The sequence below is a fragment of the Plectropomus leopardus genome, chromosome 19 (genome assembly GCF_026936395.1).
Source record: "Plectropomus leopardus strain MGB_pleo_1.0 chromosome 19, ASM2693639v1, whole genome shotgun sequence".
NCBI classification, from domain to species: Eukaryota; Metazoa; Chordata; class Actinopteri; order Perciformes; family Serranidae; genus Plectropomus; species Plectropomus leopardus.
The window spans coordinates 13,233,729-13,254,332 of record NC_142194.1 but is presented as its reverse complement, the minus strand read 5'-3'; the positions used below and the strand labels follow the sequence as shown (position 1 = coordinate 13,254,332).

The following is a 20,604-nucleotide window of genomic DNA, read 5'->3' as shown; positions in this document are numbered from 1 at the left end:
ACACAACTAGAGAAAACACAGAGAAAGGGCTTTAGCATTTGCTTTTGCTCAAGAGGTAGAAAACCTACAACTACGAGAATGCACTGCGCCTCACTGGACAATAAACACAATACACATGCACCCACATTGTTATGACACAAAGCTGGTTAAAAGCATCCCTTTAAGGTGTGTCATGCATGGATAAAGCATAGTATTGCAACATTTTGTACAGCAATACTGTGCCCATACATGCATGCAAAGTATCTATATTTTTCTTAAATAAATTGTTAATACTGTATATACAAAAACAAGCTTGTAGTAGCTTATAGTTAAATAAACTGTCTTTTCAGTCCACTGGATTCTTTTGGCTGTAGTAAAAATTTGCAGTTGAAAAAAGGTAATAAATCATATTAGATCACAATATGTTATTGCAGTACAAAGTATTGTCATAATATTGTATTGTGGGGCCTCTGGTGATACCCATTCCTAATAAAAAGTTGCAAACAGAAAGAGAAAGAACAATTCTGAGAGCAACACTATCAAATCAAAATCTAAGAGGACAGAAACAATTAACAATATTTACCAAAGACTTTACAATATTCCTGAATTATGCCAGATATTTCAGATGCTGTTTTTCCCATCTCTGACAATCCATTAGAGACCACAGTTTCATGTCTTGTGATCTGAGAAAATGATTGCGTGATGAACTCAAGATGTTTATGTGTTGCAAACTCCTTAATTAGTGTGTTTACCTAAATCCCCCCTGCAACAAATGTGATCTGGGGGGCAGGAGAAAGCATAAAAAATGTACACTACACAGGGAAGGGGAGGAATGTGACGTTAGCAGGGGACCAGTAGCCACAAAGCAGGTTAACCAGTCCATGCCTCTTCCATGTTTGCCATCCTGTGTCTTGTAAGGGTCCCTTTGGTGCTCCAATAGAGGGGATGCAAGGCACCCAAAGGCACAGGCTCCTAATTCCTCTGCTTAGATACTGCACCTCTAAACGTCCATTGCATGATATACACAATATTATGAATGGCTTCCTTTAAATTGGGCCAAAGAACGTAGTCCCAAAGCATCTTTCTTGCCTCTACCTGCAACTCATTTTCTTCAATAATAGATGTTCTTTTCATCACTGCAGTTAAAGAAAAGATGCTCTTATTTTCCTAATGAATGTCGTGCATTCGTAAGCCTGTACACACAAAAGTACACACACAAACTGCACGCACACTTTCGTGTAATCTCTGGCCTCTGCTAACTCTGAGGTCAGTTACAAGCATTAAAGCGGCTTACAGTTATTATGTAACACCTGCAGCCGCTTCGGAATTAGCCTCGTAATACACAAAACAACTTAAGTGAACATTTACATGCAAACAATCTGAATTTTAAGTCGGACCATACAGTTAACCCTTTAAAACCTGACATCAGTTTTCTTGTGATGCATTCAGGAGCCTTTCACAAAGCGTTTTGACCCTTGAAAATTGGTTTGATCTCTTTCTGAGAAACATGGGAGTAAAGGTAATGACCAACTTGGCAAAAACTGTCTCACAAATTGCAATATATATATATATATATATATATATATATATATATATATATATATATATATATATATGACTTTTGAGCCACGTCTTGTTAAGTTGCTTGTTGACTTCTCTCCAATGTTTTTAAAAGAAAACACCCCAGCTTTACTTTCAACCACCAATTATTCGTTTTTCTAATGTTTCAAAGTGGAGGAATACACATTAATTACACAGGTGTGTTGTTACCTTTGATTCAGGCTGGCTGGGTACGGTAGCCTGTGGTCGGTGAAGGTCCCGGTTTTGTGGCTCATTCTCCTTTTCGCTGATTTCCGTCATGTCGTCTCAGAAATCCTCCTTTCACAGCAAACCCGAAACAAACTGATAAGTCCACGCTGGCAGGGAAATGGTAGGAAACTATGCACGCAGAGGTTTAAACATCGCTACAGTCCGAAGAGGTAGACCTGGTTTTAACTGTCAAGTCATCTTTTGTCGGTGTAAAACTGTACTCCGTCGGTAAACTGCTCAGTATTTTCAGTTTAACGCTCTGAATTGGTGTAGAAAACACCAACAGTGATTTATTCGGTGGGAAAAAATATCCAGTATCCGCTGCAGTTATATCTGTCCACTTCCCTCCGCTGCCTCGAGCCTCTCTCGTCCACCGGTGCACACACGCGCTTTTACAACAACTTTGATTTCGCCGTGACGAGTGTCCGGCTCGCTCTGATTGGTCCAGACGTCTCAAACTACGCCCCAGAGCCGGTGGAACGCGCTCTGATTGGCTGAGAGGTGAGAAGTGGGCGGTACAAGATTGAAGATTGATTTCTATAACATCTAGCTTGTGTAGTGCAGCTTTGAAAACGCTGTTGTTTACATCTTTAATTCATAGTAGCCTGTAAAATAACACAATTCAGCTTCACATCTTGCATTAAATCATACCAGCTTGAAATCAAAAGGCCACTAATGCCCAGGATGAACTTTACAAATACATCAAATCAATCAATCAAATTTTATTATACAGCACAAATCAAAAGCAATTCGAAGTGCTTTACGGTTTGACTGAAGAAACAAAAATAAGAACAACATATGAAATGTGCAAAAAAAATGGATCTTCAAAAATAGAATATGTAAAAACCAGAAAATGTTGATAGTAAGACACAACATAAAAGCCAGACTAAAAAGATTTTTAGTCTACATTTAAAATACATGCACTGTCTTGACACAATCTTCTCTTGCTCTAATGGGGAAAAAAACAACTCATAATCCCTCAAGGGAACATGCTGTTCCTGTACCTGTTTACCTACATAAATCTGTAATAGTAGCCTAATTCTAAAAAAAAAAAAAAAAAAAACACTCAAAAAATATGATCTCTATCTAGCACAGGGCAGTAAATGCAGGGGTGGATTAAATGGGGGGTAATTTTGTGTATCTGTCACTTTCAGGTAATAATGAGTCTTTCTGGTCATATTGTGTCCTTTTGGGTTTGTTTTTTTTTGTTTTGTTTTGTTTTGTCTCTTTGTTGTTGTTTTGGGTTTCTTTTTGCCTTTTTTAAAGTCTCTGTGTTTGTTTTGTCCCTTTTTGTAGTTATTTTGTGTCTTGTTATAGTTCTACTGTATTTCTTTGTGATCATTTTGAGTATCTTCCAGGTCAGTTTGTGTTAATTTGAGTTACACTTTGCAAGTGAAGGCCAGTGGGACCCCTGACACTTTGGGCCCCGGGCATCTGCCTGGTAGGCCCATTATCCATCCATTAGTAAATCAAATGTTCAGAACAAATAGCTCCTGCTACTAATTTTAGCTTCCATTCTGATGCTGAAATTAACCTAAAAGTAGCTAAAAGCACACTGTAAAAAATCAGAAGCTAACAATGTTGGTGTGTAACACAATCCTTGAGAGCCACAGTCGACCAGACAGACACAACAGTTTACACAGAGCACCAGCAGCCAAGCACGGGCGGCTGATTCAGCACCAAGGACAGCTCCTCTCTGCCTGCCTGCCTCTGTGTGTGAGAGGGACTATTCATGTTTATTCTTAATCACTCAGTTAGAGTTGTTGTATTAACAGCCTGTGTGCAGTATGTGAATTTCACCACTTTGGGCTAAATATAGAAACAACTTAGAACAAAGATTTCTATTTTCATTTTCTGCTTCTCGAGCGAGCATATGTGTGACTTTAACAGGACAGCTGTGGCATGATTTAAAAAAAAAAAAGCCAGAAACGTGGATAAGGGAACGCCCATTATAATTCAGCCGATGGCAAGGGATATTCAAAAAAAAGTTCATCCCTGAGCATCTGTATTTTATATCTACAATCAGCATATCATAATTGCATTGACACAAGTAAAAATGCATGCACATCATCAATTTTCTTCTGTTGAGCAAATATTCTTTCAGACGCAGCTCAGGTCTGTACACCATGTCCCAGTTTTTTTTTTTTTTTTTAGTGGCAGTTGTCTGAAACAATCATGGCTGGCCTTGAACAGGTTGACAAGCTCCTGCTATTCCCCATCAGTGAAACAATATTGTGTGATGCAGCAGGTAATTATGTAAATGAAAGAGCATATTATTATATCATAAATGCACAATAGAGCTGATAAGGACTTCTCAAGGGCCTCTCAGTGTAATTGTATGTGTGTGTGCCAGAGACTAAGCTAGGATCAGGGTGTGACCTTACTGTATATATAAAAATACATATAGATACTGTATTATACACTATATTATAGGGCTTTGAAGAACTACAAATTATACAGTTTTTCTTTGCATGTCCTAGATCTGATTTGTGTTCATCTTATGTAAATCTCCCCAGTCAGGCAGCTACCACACAAGGTTTGAGTGATTATCTGTGGGTTTTTAAATTTTTTGTTGGATCTTGATGCCCAGTGGCTATTTGTGTATTATGCATGCAAGTTTCATAACTGTTGGCCAGCTGAAAAACATCAAGAACAACATCAATCTTTCAAAACAAAACACATGGAAGACGGATAAAAAGAGGAAAAACAGTCATATCCTTTTCTCTCATGTCATGTCGGAGCTCAAGCTGGTATCCATTTTGCAGCATCATCTTTTATTAACTGCTCGGGGGAACTTTTTTTTCGCTCTAGTTACGATACGCTACCCACCATCCACTCACTCACTCACTCTCTGTCTCTTATACACACACAGACGCACACACGCTCAAGCAAAGACATCCTGTACATTTGACACCACTCTGTTTGAAGGGCATGACTCACAAACTTGAACAAAAATCAGCTGTCTTACTGCATTTACACGCCTAAAATCTATGTTGCATCATTCACTGCATACCATCTGCAGTGCAGGATCATGCATTTCTGTGAGAGTGTGTGTATTTGTACTGTATGTGTGTAAAGTTGAGCTGCAAGGAGCAAGCGAGGGGGATTAGGGTCCCATTTCTGGATGGCACATGACCTGATATGACTCTGTTTAGTCTCCCCATGCACTCAAATTAGCACATACTGTCAATGCCTCCTCTTTATCAACAGCCACTCTCTTGCTACTCTATCTAGCCTCTTCTCCTCTGTCATTTTTAAAATCCGTAAGTCTACACGCTTCCTCTCATTCGCCCGTTATCAGTCGTCATCTATGCCAACTTTGTTTCTCATCTATTTCCAGTGGAAAAGGAGCCATATCACAGCAGGCGGTCTGCTGAGACAGCTGACGTCAGCTGTTTCTCAGCGCCGGGTGGCCAGAGATTTTACTTTGGGAGGCTTTGGTGTGGCTCTGCTTGGTTCGTGGTTTATCTGGAATCTGACAGGTTCCCATGCGGTGCTGCTTGGCCGCAATTCAGTACAAATACTTCTCCACAGTAATAACAGAGGAAGCACTGGTGATGCTGAAATCTATGATCTGACTGCATATAAACTGATGATACTGTATGTTTCACTGTTATGATAATCATTAAACTATTATAAAAAATTAAACATCCCTCATGTTACTTTGGTTGCTCTCATGCTGCAGCACAATCCAAATGCTTAATTCTTCTTCATTATATGCACTCCACTGAGAAGGACATGTTGGGCATAATTAGAGCATTATACTGGGAAATGACCTTGTTAATGCAAATGTTATCTCTCCATCATCTTATCCCTAATTTCAAAGGGAAGAGCAGGAAAGTTAATGCAGTATGCACACATCTAACCCAGGGCTCAAGGATCTTTCCTGCATGGTGCCCAATAGATTTATTAAACAAAATTACATCTTTGAATTCATCTGAGTCACATTAAGATGTAATAAATGCATTAGTCAGCTGCTGACCTTATCAAGCTAAATATGTTATTGGTCTCAGAAGGAGAAACAACATCTTAGAAGTAAAAGAGAATGCAATTTAATGGTAAAAGTAAAGGTAATAACCATGGGAATAAAGGTTATAATAGTGAATAAATAATGGTAATTCAGAATGTGCTTATTTTCATATACTGAGACTGAAAAAAGTACAGTAATTGTGGAAACTTTGGCTCATAGAACAAGTCAAACTATTTATTAGAGCAGTGGTTCCCAACCGGTCCAGAAATAAAACATATTGCAAAAATATACAGAAACGTTACTTCAAGTGGATTCCCTGTACTCTTAAAATAAAGTGTGTGTTTTAATAAACTTGACATATTGATGAGTCACTTATGGTCCATTCAGAAAGGACCTGCGACCAACTTTTGGACTGCGATCTACAAGTTGGGAACCACTGTATTAGAGGATATAAAGGATGAATGGAAAGATGGACAGGTGTTTTTTTAACATAAAGGATTGAATTACTGAAATAAATCATAATCCTCCTCACTTTCCTCACTCAATGCACCCTGACTGCAAAAGTGAGGAAATTAGCTCAAATATTTTGCATATATGGAAATCATTTTGTATCATATTAGATACATCAGATATCTATGGTAAGTAATTGATCACAAAAAATGTCTTTTTGAGAAACAAATACATTTTTTTATTGCAATTGGAGTTCAGGTTTAATTTATTGTTCCCTATGGGAAATTTGATTGCAGCCAGGTATACCACCTTTTTAGTGTGTTGCAGAGGTCAAAAAAAGTTTCTGACCTTATTAAGGCTGAGATTATATTTCCCACAAAAGACATTATCAGGACAGCCGTCCATCCTCTGAATGCCCAAAATCTCTGGTTTGGTGGCTGTAATGTTTCATTAGGTTTTGATTATCCTAGAGGTCACAATAGGTCATTTTATGTAATGAGATCAAGTTTTTAAAAAATAGTCTCACCACAATGGAACAGCTTCTATAGGAGCTAACATCATCACACATGAATAACATTGAGCTTTCCAGTCATACCCCATTTATGCAACTCCAAGGCTGTTGAGGGACCCCAGAATGCAGAAATATTCAAATATGCTATTTTTAGAATAGGCGAAAATAACACATTTATACTGAATGCAAAAATGTGCATGTTTTTTTGCACATATCTGTATGGGATTGGCATAAAGTGGGCGTGTCTGTAAAGGATGTCATAAATAACATGTTAACACGCCTTGTGAGATAGGCTACATATGTGGGAATCTACATTATAATACTCTATACTTTTACTTGCATTGCTAACCTGACATAAGACAGCAATGCAAAGTCTCTCCTGATAGAAAATGTCTCTTAATTAATGTGTCCCATATATAGTTTATGCACATTATAAATACTTCACCACATAAGGGAAAGTATGTCTTGTATTCAGAGATTGGTTAACCACATTATTTTCATTTTGACTGCTCACTGAGCACGTAATGATGCATGTTATTTAGTGTGCGAGGCAGCACGTAATATGTTTTCTCACTATAATCAGGTCAGAATCATTTGGGTGTAATCAGGTTAAGGTCAGACAATTTCATTTGTTGTTGTTATTAAGTTATAATCATTTTATTTTCTCATAATGAGGTTAAAGTCTGGGTTGTGATTGCTTCACCTGCCACCGCTGTTTACTCTTGCCTCAGAAAACAAACACATATGAGACTGAATCTTTTGATTTATCTCACAGATGCCAGCAGCTGTTGTTCAAAAGAAACACTAACACCTTTTCTTGTGTGTTCACAGCATTTTGTAGGTTTTACTGCAGAGACATGTGCTGTTCCTTGTGGTCTTGTGATGCCTGTTCTGCTTTATAAATAATACATAACATGCTGTCTGTAGGAATATCTGATGTTACTTTCTACTGTATTAAAAAAAAAAAAAATCTTATAATAAAAAATCCTTTAATTTGAGGATTACAGCTGATTAAAAAACAGATTAATTCACAATCATTTCACTACGTTCTTTTGGCACCAAGTTATATCTTTCCTCATGGGCATATTATGAGACAGTGGGGCTGCGGGCACAGATATGCAAAAGGCCCCACCACCTTTCCTTACATAGTCTTTTTGTTGTCATTATGCATCTATTTGTAGTTTTTTTAAAAAAGGAATTTTGTGTCTTTTTAATCATTTTGCGCAAGTTTAAGGTAATGTTGTGTCCTTTTGTGTTTCTATGCAGTTGCTTTGCATCTTTTTGCAGTCATTTTAACCCTTTTTAGATCTGGCATCATGAGCGTCTCGAGTGAGCTGATCACTAATGGATAGCGCTAAATACAGGTCTAAACAGCCACCAAGACGCATTTCTGACTCAATCACTTAAACCACATGCTAAAGTGGTTTGAGGATGCAATTGACCACATATCTTCTTTAGCATAAATGCTAACATCATCCTGATGTATCTCCAACAATGACTACGCTATCAATGCAGGACGTGATGATTGTTTTGAGACAGTGAGCTAATTCTCAGTAACTTAACCATTTTATGTTGAGTTGGTGTTACATGACCAGTTGAATTTCGCTGATCTCTCTCTCTGAGCAATATCTCCAGCTGTACTGACACAACTGCTAACATCAGTAGCAAGCATACTACAGAGCAGCTAGCAAAAGTGTGGACATAATAACTGTGCACATGCACATATTCGCCAGAACCTACACCCATTTTTTGGCTCTCAAATGTGATAATTCAATAGACATCAGGATTTCTATCATTTTTCTTCACTCATGACTCTCTTGTACCAAACTCTCCTCACATCTTATTTTCCTGACAACCTGAAGGCCTTGTTTGTGCAGTTATTTTTGTAATATCTCACACCTTTATATATTTCATAATTCACAGCTTACCTGGTGGAAAGAGTCTGACATAAGCTGTACAATGGGGACTCAGTTTTCAGGTCGTTATTGGAGTCTGACACTGTGTAAAATGTCTGTCTTGTCATGAAAATAGAGAAACACATGGATGTCTAAAGTTTTTTTTTAAAAAAGCAACATTGATCCACCACACAAACAGATCTACACAGAGAAAAGTGGGCCATGTATTCCACGAGGAGCGGGCTCACCGTGAAAAACTCTTCAAAGTGATAAATAAAAAACAAGGCAGCTTCGCACATGAGCAAACGTTTGCTTGTTACATCATGAAAGAGATTTGTCTCCTATCAGGAATTAGTAGGTTAACGTTTGACCCAGATACAGCTGGGATCTGTGCATGTTCATTACATCAAAGACTTTAAATTAAGCTTTCTCATTTTTATAGAAAATAATCTTTAAAATAACATGGGTTTTTTTCACCTAGTGGGCTCACAGCTTCAAGCAAGGCTGAGTGACTTGAAGGTTTTTTGTCGCCATGAGACATGGATAAGCAGTTTTTCTCCTTTTTTCCCTGCATATTCAGATTCTCACTAATCTCTAGATTTGTGTTGCCCTTGAAACCTACTGAGTCCAACATTATTTTCTATCACATCACATTGTGCAAAGACAAAAAAAAGGAACATTATATCAACGTTTTCTTTCAGAGGATGACAGCTCTCCAAGTACATATACACCACACTGCGCACCTTAAATAAATGGCTTTGTTCGCATTTCCATTACAAACCAGCTAAAACTAGAGGATCGCATACAGATTAGTCAAGACTCCAGTCAAAAAGTTCAAATCGCAATGGCTCTGACAGCTCTGAGGCTCAGTCAGGAGGCAAAGGATTTGCATCCTAAAACCTGCTGCACACCACAAGATAACACGTGGCGACTGTCCGCAGTGACATGGCTGATTTTGCAGCTCAAAAGCTCCAAGATCTTGAAAATCAGTTGTTAGGGCCAACTCAGTATTATAACAGGAAAATGTGGGTACTGAGAGCCTCTAGCACATATAACAGAGGGTGAAAAGAAATTTATTGGAATGCAATCACTGAATAAAGAGTTTATCTGGGTCTTTAACCTCATCAGTTTAGTGCTACACTAACTCTGGATAGTTCAACGTGGTCTCACAGGAATATGGGAAATGACCATGACCTCTTAGCACCATGGAAGCAATGAAAAGTCAATTGACCCTTTGCTGATCCGTCAAGCTGTCAGAGGTAGCATGGAGCTCACACTGTAACTGACTGCACTCCCTGACAAAATATTATCTAATTTGGAGGGTAATGATAAAGTGATTTCAAAGAGATGCAGACAGAAGGGTCTACAGTATGTGTTTGTAGGACATATCGAGGACATCAGCCTCACTTAACTACTAAAATAGGTTTAGAAAGATTATGATAAAGGCTAAAGCCATAAGTATAGATCACAGTGTAAAAGTTAACCATCACATCGCCTGGCAATTGAGACAGAAAGAAATGAAAAAAAGGGAAACTTTGCCGATATTCAACCACGTTGAATATCGGCAAAATTTCTCTGATTTCTTCCACTGTTCCTATTAACCTGGTCAGTGCATATTCACTATTATGCATTAAAAAGCCAAAAGGTTGTGTTCTCAGCTGATGCCTTCCAGGGGCGTATCATGCATATGCGAAAGGTGGCTTGATGTCAGGATCGTATGCCAATGGCACTGTTAAAGCGACAGTATTTGACAACTTTGGAATGAGAACGGGTGGGATCAGGTGGTTTGACCCAGGTCTTCCAATCCACATGTTGAATCATCCATGGGCACGATACTGAACCCCAGATTGCTCTCAGTGGCTGTTCTAGCAGATGACACTCAGCCACCTGCTATCTGAGGGTGAAACGTCTCCTGTGTGCCAAACGTGTAGGAGTGTAATTGACAAAAAAACATGATTAGCCCTATCTAGAGCCAGCATTTGGTTTGTCATTTCTGGGCTACTGTAGAACAGTATGACAAAAGAGGACCCACTTCATATTTAGATAAAAATGGCTTGTTCTGAGGTAATGAAAACAAGAATTTTATTTTCAGGTGATTATGAACTAATGAAAACGTAGCTATAAATATTATTTAATTTCTGCCAATAGACGTCCCTAAATCCTACATCGTGGACCTTTCAGTGAAATTCTGCAGTTCTTGTTCTTGAGTGTTTTCATTTTGTGTTACTCTGCTACATTTTTTTCACCACAGATAAAGATTGTGCAGACTTTGACACATATGAGACAGAAAGCCAGATTCACTTGTAGAGCTGAAGTCAAAATAATTTACTCAGCAAATGTGATAGCTATATTTAGCTCCAGAGGCAGATCTGCTGTGCCAAGTGGTGTCTTTTCACAGACTATTGGTGTCTGACGATGCGTGTGGCTGCTTGTCATCATTTTGGTAAATGCTTTGAGGTAAAACTAAGACTACTGCATGCCAATGAGCACATGCACTGCTGCTTTCTGTCCTTGTGAGAACCAGTTTGAAATTCAGTCCTTCTGGCAGGATGTTTTGTCTGGTCTTTACTACTTTAATGGCTGAAGACCAGGACCTTATTTTAGGGTCAAGGTTGTGAAATTAAAATATCTACTGAGAGACTGAAGTGAGTGCAAACAGAAAAGTCTTACGATTGTTTAAAAAACAATGGGCCTATTGGGCCTATAGTTATAATCTTTATAATAGTCGTAGGTAGCTTTATAGTTAGAAAGAGGGTCTTGACATTTTTACCCTAACCAAACCTACTACTCTTGCCCTGTGTGTGTGTTTGCGTGTGTGCGTGTGTGTGTGTGTGTGTGTGTGGAAACTCAAATTCACGTGGCACGCATACGACAATATGGAAGCTGAATGTGTAGTTAAAGCAACAGCCTTAAAAGAAGCAAAAATTTGAGCTGTGAGATCTGGGTGCTAATACGATGGAGGGAAGTTTACCACCATTCATTTACACATACACACATTGTTATAATACAAAGCTAGATAAAAATCAGCAAATAAAGGCTAAAACAATAGTTTTGTCACATTTGCATCTCACAGAGAATGTGACTCTAATGCAAGAAAGATTGAGGCGCATTGATATGTCTTTTAAATCAATTTTAGCATTATAATGCTACATTTTAAGATACTAAACATTTGTGACAGCAGAACTTAAATTCTCTTAGAAGTACAACAATAGACTCTTTAGAGACTTCATGCCATAAAAAAACAATAAAGTCTCTGTAAACCCACAGTGGAGCAGCACACTCACAGTACATCTCTGTAAGTGTCTACAGGAGTAATACTGTGATATTTTTCCAAAGAGAGACATCGGAAAAAGATAGATTATCAGCAGCAGTGATTCTGTGTGAGGGAGAAAGAGAGAGAGGGGTGCAGAGAGGATGGGCGGGTGGCCAGAATGACATTGGGGTTTATGTTGGACATGCCAAAAGAGGTTGGCTCTGCCATTTGCTGACTCACGCCACGGCCCCACGGGGATTATAGGGACAATAGATTTCCATTTCCTTTTAATGAGTGCTACAGATAGCCTTACAGACATATAACTGTACAGAAAAACAGCCACTGACAGGAGAAACGAGTGAAGGACACAGGCCAAATGACTCACTCTAGCACAGATACAATACCCAGTTAGTTTAAATTACTGCCCACAATTACTTCTGGTTTAGATGGTGCATGTGGTAAAGAGGAACACCATATTTCTACAGCTGAGGGGATATCTATCTTGTGATTTGAAATTTTACTTTGGACTAGGGGCAGGAGTTAATGCAAAATTGATACTTCAGTATTCACATTCAAGTTTCTCATTTGGTATCAATGCCTTTAAAAAAAGTATTTATAGGAAATAAAAAATAGTAGATAGCGAATAAAAAAGATATGTAAATTACCAGTTAATAAATAATCACATACCCATTTAAGAAATGATCTGTATCGTATTGTATTGTTTCACATCATATTGTATCTTATAGCATATAATTTAATTTAATATTTTATCGTATTGCATTTGTATAATTGTCCATAATAAAATATCCAGTTTTTATAAAGTTTGGTATTGCCTATACTTACTTTGGACATGAAGCTAGTTCAGCTAACAGCTAAAACATTAGCTCTAACAACTTTCATGAAAGATATCTACAAAGACCCATAATAAACAGGATTTAAGTTTGATGAATTTAAGTTTAAAAATATCTTACCTCAAAATAGTTTTGTTTTCCTCATAAATTTGGCTATGTTTTCCACAGGGTGATAATTTCTAACTTAAGGAATAAGGACTAAACTGAGCATGTGCAGAGTGAATCAGGTTATTTGTAGCTTGTTCCTGGTTTGAGAAGTTGATAGTGTTACAACTATCCCCGCTCCCCCCTATATTTTGATCCTAGCTTACAGTGAACATTGTGGAGCTCTCCATGGTGCTGAAGACTTATGCGCCAGAAAAGTAGGAAAAAAACTTTAAAAATTGACAACATTTTACATTAGCAATGCCATAACATTAGCAACCACGCATCACAGTGTTCACACCACATGTTGGGGGTACATTTTTCATTTTTTTAAATAAGTCTTGCAAAAGTTCGCAGTGGGAAAGTACAGTGAAATGCTTTGTGTTGACAAGCCACAGCCATGAACTGAGGTGTACCTTCACTTCCTTCAGTTTTGCTGATGTTTCGCAAGCAATACAGTTTTACAGCCACTTACTTCAGTTTGCCTCAGCATAACTCTAAAGCTTGATACAGTTAGGGAAAGTTGCCTCAGCGCAGCATTTTAAACAAGATCTGCAAAGCCACAAAACCATGAACAGTTCCCACAAAGCACGTGAAGAAATAACGTGATTTTTTTTTCTCAGTTCAAACAAGAATGATTTTAATACTCTAATATAAAAATGAAAATACCCATGCACTTACAAAAGCAATTATTTCCCTCTGAGGAATAAATTCAACATCAACAAATTAATCCACAATTTTCATGATTCAGTAGCAAGAACTTGTGTGTTAAATTAAATTTCAGTCCATTCAGCTGTGGTGGCTTTTACTTGTCAGAACGGTTATTATTCTGTGCTTGATGGTGATCTACATGAACACACGCACAGAAATACAAATTAGCGACACACTGTCACCACTGAATTTCTATCATTGTTCAGTAGTTGATATTAAATTTAAGACTCAATGTGCTCAGACAGCAAAGATGAAATGTTGCACTGGCTTCATGCTGTAAGCTGCTGCCTTATTCCAGAGAGTGTATATAGCTGGAGTTTCTCGTCATAATAATATCCTTAGTTAAGGATGTAGCTCTCTCGGGCTTGAAATACATCTACTCTCTCTTCTCCTCCTGCCTTCCTTTGCTTTTATTCTTACTTCCTCTTCTTTTCACCTCCCTTCTCTCCCTCCTTTGCCTCCCAAAGCTAACTGTGTGCTGCTATAAAGCTTAACTAACTGGCAAATGACTGCCTCCCCCTGCTTGCTTATCTACAGGATAAGCTGGGAGGTTATTTCCATGCTATACGGCTCATCGACAGTCATGAGCTGCAGCCTTTCCTTATGTGCTGAAGGGGGAGATGGCAATTTACTGAACTCAGCTTACTGTCTGCATCTTTGTATCTCTGAAATGTAGTAAATCTGTGCACCACAATTAGTGAAAAAGATTTTACCACACTCTATCTACTGAAACATATGAGCATGGCTAGATCTTATTATTGCCAACTTTTAATTCTTCAACACACGAGGACAGAAAAAAAAGAGTTTAAAGTTCCCATGTCATGCTAATTTCTAGGTTCATAATTATATTTTGGGTTTTAACTAGAACATTTTTACACGCTTTCATGTAAAAAAAAACCCCACATTTTTCTCATACTGTTGGTCTGAACATACCTGTATTCACCCTCATCTGAAACACTCTGTTTTAGCGCCTGTCTCTTTAAGTGCCCCTTCAGAAAAAGCCCAGTCCGCTCTGATTGGTCAGTGTTTCTTCCATATCTGGATGGAACTGTAACTGAACTGTAATGGCACCTCCTACTTTTGTATATTATAGATGTGATAACACAACTTCAAGGGGGTCCTGATGGCTCATTAAAAGACACAGTTTCTGAATATGAGCTGTGTGTGTTTCTCTGGATTGAGTGTTTTGATTCTTTTATAGTATAGAGAACCCCAGCAATAAGTCCTAAACCTGGAAATGACTTACCTCGTCTCAAAGTCACTGGGTTTTTGAAGAGGTTTTTGGTTAGAGGCCTGTCTGTTGTTAACACAAGTATAAGATATTTAAAATACGTTAATAAATACCCCACTCACAGATTTTGAAGGTTTTATGTGGCTTAATGAGACTACAGAACATCATCACATCGAGCAGCACCAAACATTTACAGGCTTGTACCATAGTTACGTTCGTTTAAAGCCTAACAGTTGCAATTAAATTAAGGCTTCAAAAGCCCATCTGTGAAGATTATTTTGCTGAACAAAATCAGTATCATAAATGTTTGTTTCCCAAATAGCTATGCAATGATCCAAAATCCAATAGAAAAATCCCATAGGCTTTTTGACGAGGCAAAGCTAACTTCTTGAGAAAGAAAAATGTCATCCCTCTATTCATATAACACCTAGACCTGCTTTATAATAAATAAGACATGGAAATCTGACTCTTTACAACATGGGACTTTTAAAGTGACTTGTGGAAAAAACTGGAGCTGCCAACGTAGAGAGAGACATCTGAAAAAGCAGAAAAAGACGGAGAAGAGGGCAAATAAGAGGACACACGAGAGGAGAAACTATTGAATAAAGTGGAGCAAATGAGCAGAGAGGAATATCTGGATGAAAACAAGTTGATATTTTTCATTAATGATGGGATTTCAATTGATATTGAACCTTTGACTACTACAAGATGTGACCAAAGAGGATCAGCTGCTCATGAAATTTTTCTAGCATATTATCTCTGCTGCCAAATTCTTTTTTCACAAGAGTGTGGTGCTCTTTTGTCTGGCCTACCTATATCAGCAACAAAAGGTCTCCAATTGGTTCAGATCGCAGCGACCAGATTCTAACAAGATCTAAGAAGATGGATCATAACACCAGTAGTGATGTCTCTGCATTGGCTACCACTTCACACAAGAGCTGATTTAAAATCCTCCTTACCTATAGGGCTTTAAATGGAATGGCTCCCTCATGTATCTCCAGCCGTATCTCCCCATATAATCCTTCATGCCCTTTACATTTCTATTGATGCTGGTTACTTCACAATTTTTCCAATCCAATCCACCCTTTGAAACCTGAGCACATGGGAAGGAGGCAATGAGGAAAAAAAATTACCACAAATTAGCAAAAAGTTACAAGGAAATTACCTGAAAATAAGAAAAAAAACAGTAGAAAATTGTGCTTAGAAAGAGGTAAAGAGATAAATTTGATTTTGAATGTTTCCCTACTTTATTAAATAATATATAATAATCCCACCCCCACTGAATATATTTTCAATAAAATAATATATTTTTTGCAATGTTAAAGGTGTCTGAATGCAGCGCATCCAGGTGTTAAGGGTTTAATAAGAACTTTTAAAGGTTAAAGGCCGCCTTTTCTGAAATAATCTCTTGATGCCCATAAAAGGAAGCAAGCTCTGTTGATATTTTCAAATCCAGGCTGAAAACTCAACTTTTTTCTGTCCACCATGATCTCTCCTAAATTCACCGGCTGTTATTAGTTAGCATGCCAACATTTACTATTTAGCATTTAACTCCATGGCTGGATAAAGCAAACTGGATACAGCGTTAGACGTGGGGCCCTGGTCATACCATGACACTTCCTGTGATTTACAGACATCTCAATGAAATTTCTTCTGGAGGGACACTGAGTATCTGTAACAAATTCCAGGGGAATCCACTCAATAGTTCTCAAGATATTTCATCCTGAAGCAAAAATGTTCAACCTGCTGGCAGCACTGGGGGAAAGGTCAGGAGGTCACCGAAGTCTTAAGGGTTTATCTTCTGAGAACCACAAATGTCTGTACAAAGTTTCATGGCAATTCATTTAGTAGTTGTCGTGATATTTTAGTTTGGACCAAAGTGGAGGATGGACTGACATAGCAATTCGCAGTCATGTTGCTAGCATGGCTAAGAATGGGCCTATGTTGAAGCTGAAATAAACAATAAAATAAACAACAACAGTTGAGAAATTTTTAAAATGTTCAGGACTTTGAAACTGTTTCCGTCTTTAACAGCTGTAAGAAAGTGGCTATCCATGAAATTAATTTGACTTAAAATAGAGGAAATTAGGTTTAAAAGGTAAAAGCAATATGTGTGTCATCCATTTCTTAAACTGCTCCGTAACATCACAGAGACCTGCGGTTGGCCTCAGGTTTTCGTTTGAGAAACAATGTAAGAGTACGCACAGGATGAAAGGATGAGAGGGGAAAAAAAAGGAATATGGATATATTCCAAGCAGGAAGATTGAGCGTAAAGCCAGGCAGAAAGTTTGAGTGGCAGGGTCGACAATGGAGAAATTAGCCGTGCTGAAGAAATGTGTGGCTCAGCAGTTTGAAAAGGTTGACAGGGAATAGAGTCAAGGAGCTACAGAAGGGAGAAACGAGGAGAGGAGCTTGCAGTCTCAGGCTTTCTTTTATTTTCCTGGCATTTGGCAAATTGGTTGGAAAGGCCTGGCAGAAGTGAGTACATTGATTGTGATGAAGTGCTTGGTAGCATCTGAAAGCGGAGGTTAAAAAAAAAAACACGACGAAAGAATGTCGGTGTGTTTCACAGCAGACATGTTGACAGTTCATAGTGGGAAAAGCACAGAGGCTGCTGATAAAATTAACGATGGATCCACTCTGTTTAAGTGTCCCATTAAGCCATGACAGTGTGACAGTGAGCCAACAGAACAGGACACTGAAACTGAAGCAGCTAAATGGAACTCAGCCATCATTTATCTCATTTCCACCTGTGCTTTCCTATAGAGACATGTCTTAAGTGAGAAAGTCCTATTACCTTAACCCTTATGTCATATTAGGGGGCGAAAATTACCCGCCAATTATGTTTAACAGCATAGATAATTCCCTAAATGATCTTTTTTCAACTTGAAATTTGATGACTTTTCCTTGAATGACCCCAACATGAGAAAAAGTGAAACATTGCTTTTTTTCATATTTCAATGAAAGCTGTACACCAGCAGGGTACAATCTTGTCTTAGGGGTCATTTTTGACCCAGCAGTTATAAAAGCACATTTTCATACCACAAAACACACACACAAACACATACACACACGCAGAAATACATCTGCAAAGTCCATGCACACAAGCTTGCATACTGTCCTCATTGGACAATATAATATAATATATTGCTAATGACTGTTATTGTTTCCCTATAATAAAATGCATTCAAAACTACATTTTGCACAGTTCTTCTGCCTTCTTAGGCTACACAAGTGATAGAGCTTGCTAAAAAATATGTTTACACCCCTGCAGTAATAATAATAAACCTCTGCTTTAGAAAATTAAACAATTGTGACAGGCATGTTGTAATAAAAAAAACAGTCTTTCTGAACTATGAAGAGGGAAATTCTGGATTTTCATAAAGTTGTTTCTTCATGCAAAATAGATTTGGGATTTAGAATTTAATCAAGTTGCTGTATTATACAGGTTTAGTGAAGGTGGGTCGTTTTTGACCCTTTGGACAAATAGAATACACAGAAAGTTAAAATAACACAAGGGTTAAAAATTGAAACATTTCATTTACTATATGAGCTTCCATGTTACTTCATGCAATCATTTAAATGCACCAAAGTTGCACCATGTCTTTGCAGTGCTTACACCGTTCAGAAACCAACTACTTACAGAGATAATATAATCTAACAGATAAGTTCTTCCGTGCTCAAATAAAAACAAATCTATTAAAAGAATCTGTATAGAATTCATGGTTAAAAAAAAAAAAGAAAGAAAAATAAGTCAATGTAATATAATAAAAATATGAAATTAAGATGAACTTAATAAAATAAACAAATTAACAAACAAAATAAATATAAAAAAATAAATGTGTATAAATAAATACAAATCATAATTAATCTATTAACAAAATCTGTTTAAAATGTATGGTAGAAAAAAACAAATAGTCAATACAGGTTCTGCCAAGTTTTTAGTGAATTTATTCATAAATGTCTATTGTGCAGTTATAATGTCCTTAAGGGGTTAATGATATTTAAAGTACTTTGCCACTACCTCTGGACTTTTAGGACCCTTTACAAAAAGGGAAACCACAAATTGTTGGCAGACCCACATTTTATAATTCGGTGATTTTGAAATAAAAAATACAACAAATTAAATATTTCATTTAAAATCCAGCACCCCAGCATGCTTTTGCACCCCTACATTACCTGAACAATAAAATATCTAGTTAAAACACTAAGTCTGTTTGGCTCACCGGGGAAGCTTGTGCACAGGAGTGCTCACAGATCAGGAGTGAAGCTGACACACCTGTGCTCCATGAGCCTTTTAACAGTTCAGGTGCTGTCGCCCTGACTGGCCAAACTGTGCCTGCGTCCTGGTGTTTACCTGCTAAAAACACACTGTAATGTATCCATGAATACTGGACAAGATGCAAAAAAAATTATTAAATTTTAACCATCTTCAAAATTTGGTTTGTTTTTCAACATAGACACACCTAGCTCAAAGCATATTTGAGTATATGAGGAAAGAGGGACATTGTGGTTTTAGCTCAACTGTTATTGGAGCACATAGTGAAAGGGGTTAATTAGCACAAACCAGTAGCATGAACACAAAGACACACCCACAGACCCAAAACAATGAGGAAAGAAAGTCAGTGTGATGGAAACTGAAGAGTTGAATTCATACCAATCACAAAGGACAGGATATAAGTATTTTTTTGTAAAAGCTGAGTCACTTAACTGAGCTGCAGCTCAAAAGCAGGAAGACGTGTGATGTAATCTTTCAAGGACAGATTAAACCACAATGGCAGTGACATTCAAGCAACCTCCTGCAGTGATGTTGTTGAGTATTTAGCTGAATATGACACTTTCCAGCATCCATCTTTAGGGCGAGTTTGTACATATACAGTACAAAGGGTTAGAGGAGCTCCCTTGGGGGCCCTTCAGCTGGGCGCTTCGGGACTCTGACAGGATCGGGAATCCAACCAACTACTGTGCTAAGCAGCTGCCCCCAAGCAAGCTGCTTCCTATTAAAGTGCTTCATGATGCACTTGTGCCACTTGAGCTGAGTGTCACGTTTCTCAGAAGACTCCATAATAAATATTATTTTTAATATAAAGAGACACCATTCATTTGTGCCAGGTAAGCAGTTTAGCAGGGGAAAAAAACAGCCCAGTCAGCAAAGCTGGAGAAAAGCGAGGCGATGGGTCAGAGGACCAGCTGACTGGGAGCCTTGGAGTCTGGTATGGTTTCGTATGGTGTCACTCGGGACACAAAGGACAAAGGTTGAAATGTCATTCTTTTTTTCTGGCCTATGAAGCAACATATTCTATTGATCAACGATTGAACTGCATGCTGGCGTTTTTCCTCCACTTCCATGCTTATATGTATTGAAAAGGAACAACCATTACAACCAAAACCAGTAATTATAAACCTGCCAGATCAACAATACTGGATTTTCCAGGTTTCTGTAGTGTATTGGTCTTATGATGTCCTATTGTTGATGCATCGAGACTGTTCAATAATACTTTTTGTATTTTACTTGATGACGACATTCCTTTTGACCATCCAGACTGATTTGTTTTGTGCATCTTTGGCTGTTTGCTTTTGTTCTGTCCCTCCAGTTGCATCAGCATTTCACAAATCTTCCTGTCTAATTCCTGTGAACAAAGGCGTGAAATTTCATTTAACCTATGCATTACCTCTGGGAGTGTGTAACTCATTACAAAGCACCATGTGATTCAGTGCACCATGATTAAGCAGCCTGTTACACTGCTGCCATCTAGTGTAGCTTTGTGGTTGAGCCGTTAACTCCAGAAATATATACATA

The 20,604-nt window shown here is 38.0% G+C and overlaps 1 protein-coding gene and 1 long non-coding RNA gene across 2 annotated transcripts in view; both read right to left on the bottom strand.

The window, feature by feature from the left end:
* The window catches only part of LOC121959261 (SH3 and cysteine-rich domain-containing protein 2-like), a 40,054-nt gene extending 37,883 nt beyond the window's left edge, over nucleotides 1-2,171 (bottom strand). The window contains exon 1 of the mRNA XM_042508493.2: nucleotides 1,750-2,171. Coding sequence (XP_042364427.2) covers nucleotides 1,750-1,839 — 90 coding nt within the window. The 5' untranslated portion in view covers nucleotides 1,840-2,171. The remainder of the gene's footprint in view (nucleotides 1-1,749) is intronic.
* Nucleotides 2,172-14,967: 12,796 nt separating this feature from the next.
* Nucleotides 14,968-19,061, bottom strand: LOC148186322 (uncharacterized). The gene is made up of 3 exons (XR_015774930.1): nucleotides 19,031-19,061; nucleotides 15,764-15,897; nucleotides 14,968-15,340 (listed from the first exon to the last, which is right to left on the bottom strand). It is a non-coding gene; the product is annotated as an uncharacterized LOC148186322 (long non-coding RNA).
* Between the last annotated feature and the right edge of the window lie 1,543 nt (nucleotides 19,062-20,604).